The sequence below is a fragment of the Aplysia californica genome, unplaced genomic scaffold, assembly GCF_000002075.1.
Source record: "Aplysia californica isolate F4 #8 unplaced genomic scaffold, AplCal3.0 scaffold00926, whole genome shotgun sequence".
In the NCBI taxonomy this organism is placed as follows: domain Eukaryota; kingdom Metazoa; phylum Mollusca; class Gastropoda; order Aplysiida; family Aplysiidae; genus Aplysia; species Aplysia californica.
In genome coordinates this window covers 6665-11588 of record NW_004798196.1, presented here as the reverse complement: position 1 = coordinate 11588, position 4924 = coordinate 6665, and the positions used below count along the sequence as shown (strand labels likewise).

The window sequence follows — 4924 nt, the reverse complement described above, 5'->3', positions numbered from 1 at the left end:
CCCCAAAAAAAAAAACCCCATACAAACAAACGTTTCAATCGTGTCCTATAGTTTCTCTGGAAAATTATTCCCCATCTGACTGTAATGAATCAAGTTCATTTCAATACATAATTTTTGTCTGGGACTGTTTTAAAATATTATGACATAGTTTTCAGTCATTGAAAAACTGACTGGAAAGATCGGGTAGTTTGACTGTTCATTTCTTACATTCTCGTCAAGAAAGTATAGATACTTTCAGAAGGCAGGCTGCTTCACTCATTATCCTGGTTTTCAGGGCTGTCTTGAGCTGACATCGTCTCAGCAGAAAGATGGAAAGACAGCGGATTAAACAAATTTCCACTCTCAGGAATCGAACTCACGTCTTCTGTGAGCAAAGTAAAATGCCTAACTTTCACGCTACAGACAATTTGTTTTCTGTTTAGTAGAGGTTTTACGGCACTCGCAACTGCATAAGGTCATATGAGCGCCAGAAGATTAGAGGCGTTACAAGAGAGTAACAAACATAAAAAAGACGGAGGGGAGATAAGGACGATAGGTGTTTGATAGGAAAGAAGGAGCAAAACCACACAAGAGCACCCGCCAACCACCAACAGGTAGTTTGTGTAACTCAAACCCCCCAAAAATAGTAGTTAATGCACAAACAAGGAATGTGCCTGATATATTGGATACTAAAATATAATTGAAATTGAGGAAACACATTTCACTTCAGATATTTAAAAAAAACATTTATTTGGATAAAATGAATTGATTCACACATTTGTTTTGTCTATTTTTCAAGCATGAAGCATGTACAGTCTTGTACAGTCTCAGATACAGAGATGACAACTTGTTTGATTATGCATAGAAGAAGTATTCAAAAAGATAATTTGCAAGCATATAGTCTTGATGGCTAGAAAACAAAATTTATATGTACACGATGGAAAAACAACTGTTTATATTGCTTGCTTCTATTTCCAAAAAATAAGCAAATACAGCAATGTAAAACAAGGGGCTGTTTTTGTTAAACGATTCTCATGACTAGAATTTGTCCAAAGTAAAGAAGGCCTTTTCTTTTTTGCCATTTTCCTTCGTTTCTTTTCCTAGAAGTAGAATTCTCTATCGTTTTCCAAAAACTATATTGACTGAGAATTAACCAATCAAATACCTCAGCAGTCCAACAAGTTAAGTGATGAAAATGAATTCTTAAAAATCAAAAAGTTTAATTGGAAAGACAACGGCTCATGTTAAGCAGACTAGGAAGACATTATGTGGACCATGAAAACATGAAGAGACGGAGGGATAAAAGTTCACAGAGACGGACAGTCATACAAATCATCAGCTTGGAAAGATAAACAGTTTCTCATCACTCAACTGACCATACTATGAAAACATGATGACTTTCTTTCTTTTCTTATATAAAAAAATCTGGAAAAGTTGTTGTTCCACATCTCATCTAAACAGAACCACCGAAAGCACCTACCGAGATACTTGACTTGTAAGCTCAAAATGCATTGCGCTGAACCTAAATAGGTCAGTTTAATAAAATTGATAATAACATAAATAGCTATTTATATAGCATGCATAAATATTTATATATTTGATATTTGCCACTCTATTCTTGAGGCTGACCAGCAGCAAAGGCAGTACTTTGAAAAAAAATCCTACATCACCTCATCATTAATCTGGGCTTAGAAAAGCACATGAAAGTATTATGTACAGCATTAAACAAGTATATAAAAATAAGATAAGGCTGTATGGATGGTTTGAACAAAGATATGAAGCAAAATGAAAATATGCTGTATTTTACACAACTGTACAAAATATGGAAGACCGAGAACAAATTTACAATTTTGTGCATTGTGGAGACTTTTTCTTCCCGTTTGGGACAAGCACAGCACACAGACCCACATCACTCACATGCATAGCTCTCTCTACCTCTCTCTACAAAACACCATACCATGCACAAAACACTGACAAGAATACATCCACCTCTCTTACTATTTATCTATGGCCTGCCTTTTCTCACACTTTTACTCATCCATTCACTATCCCTGTTTCATCAATACTCACTTCGCGTTTACTTATGAACACATAGCTCAAAACAATTTGGAAAGAAAGCTTGAACATTTTGGACCACTCGCTGCCCATTTTTGTGACTAATTTCCTGGTATGACATGTGTTCTGCATTCAAAGTTACAAAGTAACTGGATCAAGTAAAACTAAATTATAAAACCTATATTTATAAGGCACTGATGTATGTCTGAGGTTTCTATATTTTAACAAGACGAAATTGATGCTAAAAATTAAATATTTGAGTACATTTACAATTTCAGTGACAGCTGGTCAAAATCATGACATAGAATGTTTTGAAGGCAGCGTATAAGCCATTTTAGAATATATATAAACGGAAACTTTAAACAACTGGTTCAAAACAACAAAAAAAAGGACCAATATCACTTCATACTGTAAAATTTCTTACTGAACAGATTTGTTTTGGCCAGACGGGGAAGCAGCAATAGTGCCGTATTGTACAACAACATCTAGTTGTCTGTTGTCAAGCTCTGGCTGAACTTGTGTAAAATAAAAACCACTGGATCTGATACGATGCTCAGTCACTATGTGGTAAGTCTGGGATTTGAACCAGACCCCTTAGATCTGGGACAAAAAAAGTTTTCCCGGAAAACTCCCAGAACAAAAAAACTGAGATTCAACATCTCTGTTGTAAAACAAAGCATCTCAGATGGGTTCCGAGAGAAGTAGAAAGTCTTGAGCGAGACACAAGCAAAACAAGTTTCACATGTAGCCAGCACAGAACTGGTAGACCAATCTTTTGGGCTGATCGGCTTTTTTGATAATCCCTTTCTTGTAATACTGCCGCACAGATCGGCTGAGCTTGTCGTAGTTCATGGCCGGTCTGTTCTTTCTCTCTCCCCACAGGAAAGCCACCTTCTTTGAGTCCTCGATCTTGAAGACCCCAGCACTGCGGTCCAGCCAGCGGATACAGTCGGAGTGGTTCTCCTTAGACAAGAGAAGTTCTCGGAGGAACTGCCACAGATGGATCGTCTGTTTGTGTCCACGGCCCAGTTTGGTGACAGGATGCACAACGCTGCTGCTGGTTTTGTTGTTTCCGTGGGAGCTCAAGTCAGAGGCGGAGGAGAACACTGGAGAAAACACAAGAGGGAGAAGAATAAGTACACGTGTATTGTCATACCTACAGATACATCTTCAAAACACATACAGTAGAACACACAGAGGGAGAAGAATTAGTATCGTCGTAAAGCCAAATAGAAACTTCTTCAAACTACATCATACTATAATAAAAACTAACAGTAGCAGAAAGCAAATAAATGGTGACATCTGATATAAAAAAAATTGATTTATAACTGATTTCCTTGAGTTCCTAACACCACTCCAACTGAATCCTGTATTTCGGCAAAAACACAAAGTTCTAGAATGCCCATGCCATGATGGAAATTCTTAAGTGAAGCTATGCTTACATCTATACCATAGGAGAATGAATAAGTGAAAAATAATTTTATTCGGAGTGCCCATTAGGTGATCGACAAACCGATCGCCAGATTTGCAGCCTGAAAGTAAACACGTTTGTTTTTTTAGGCTGAGAGTCGGGCGATCAGTTTATGCAACAATGGTCGCTTTGCGCCCTTGATCTGGCTAGCCTAGCCCACCAAATGGAATCAAACCGAACCAATCATGCCAATGGGCACCCCCTATAATAGAAAAAAAGCGGTGAGTGTTTTTGTTTTTGTAAAGATTTTACGGTGCTCGCAACTGCATAAGGTTATATGAGCGCCAGAAGATTAGAGGAGGAGTTACAAGAGAGTAACAAACATAAAAAAGAAGAAAGGGAGATAAGGACAATAGATGTTCGATAGGAAAGAAAAATAAGCAGACCACACCAGAGCACCCGCCAATGTATCTACCAATCTGAGTACATAAAGTGTACTTACTACTGAAACTGTTTTCGTCGTCGCTGTTGTCGGTGAGTGAGCCGGTGTGCAGACTGTCCTGACTACTACTGCCCGTGCTAGGAGCGGGTGACACGCAGGGGCCCAGGCCAAACCCAGAGCTGTTATTCTTGTTGCTGCTCATACACAGAAGGTCTTTCTCCAGAAAGTGTGGCAGTTGCTGTTGCTGTTGTTGATGTTGTTGATGTTGCATGAATGAGTTGTGGTGACTGCTGACGGACAGCTCGGGGAAACAGCTATTGGCTGTGAACAAACAATGAGAAGAGGAAAAAATTAGTTTTGTGGATGAATAATAACATTTAATGTATTCGTTTGTCAGCACAAAGGGTGTGTATTTTTGTGGAGGAGACCTTTTTAGGAAAATGTGTAGGCCTACTAGATTCTATATTCTATCAATGTATTAGCAGCATTCCATTTTTCCATCACAAAGTCTTCAACAACAACAAAAAGAACAGTGTAATGTTTTGTCAACAGTCTGACAAGTTACATACAAAAAGATTCAAGTCTGCCGTCTTTGAGGGTTGTAGTAATTAATGACCTACACCCCCAGCCCCTTGGGAAACTTTTCCCCCGGGATTTCCCTAGCAGAACTAGGTCAGACAGCCCTGTGACGTCAGAGTTAAGCCTGCCAGACGTCAACAAGTTGTTTACGGGGGGAAACCCCCGGAGTGAGGTGTCTATAAATAGAAAAACCCATGCCCGCGCAGGAAACTCTCACGACAGGATTTTACGGCTGACTACAACGGGGCGGGGCAACAAGTTGAGAGGGGTGGAGGTGGGGAGGACAGAGAGAGAGAGAGAGAGAGAGAGAGAGAGAGAGGGAGAGAGAGAATGAGGGGTGGGGTGGGAAGCAGGTCAAAAGGGCAATGAAGCCGTCGTACAAACACCAAAAACAAAAGTTACAAGTACTGAACTTTAACCCTCAGAATAATATCAGCGCTACGACAACTCGAGCAAGA

The 4924-nt window shown here is 39.4% G+C and overlaps 1 protein-coding gene across 2 annotated transcripts in view; it reads right to left on the bottom strand.

Moving 5' to 3' along the window:
- Nucleotides 1-704: 704 nt before the first annotated feature.
- The window catches only part of LOC101864264 (chitinase-like protein PB1E7.04c), a 9888-nt gene continuing 5668 nt past the window's right edge, over nt 705-4924 (bottom strand). For both annotated transcript variants that reach the window (XM_005110658.3, XM_005110659.3), the window contains exons 5-6: nt 3948-4208; nt 705-3140 (exon numbers count right to left, since the gene is read on the bottom strand). In XM_005110658.3, coding sequence (XP_005110715.1) covers nt 2773-3140; nt 3948-4208 — 629 coding nt within the window. In that variant the 3' untranslated portion in view covers nt 705-2772. The remainder of the gene's footprint in view (nt 3141-3947; nt 4209-4924) is intronic.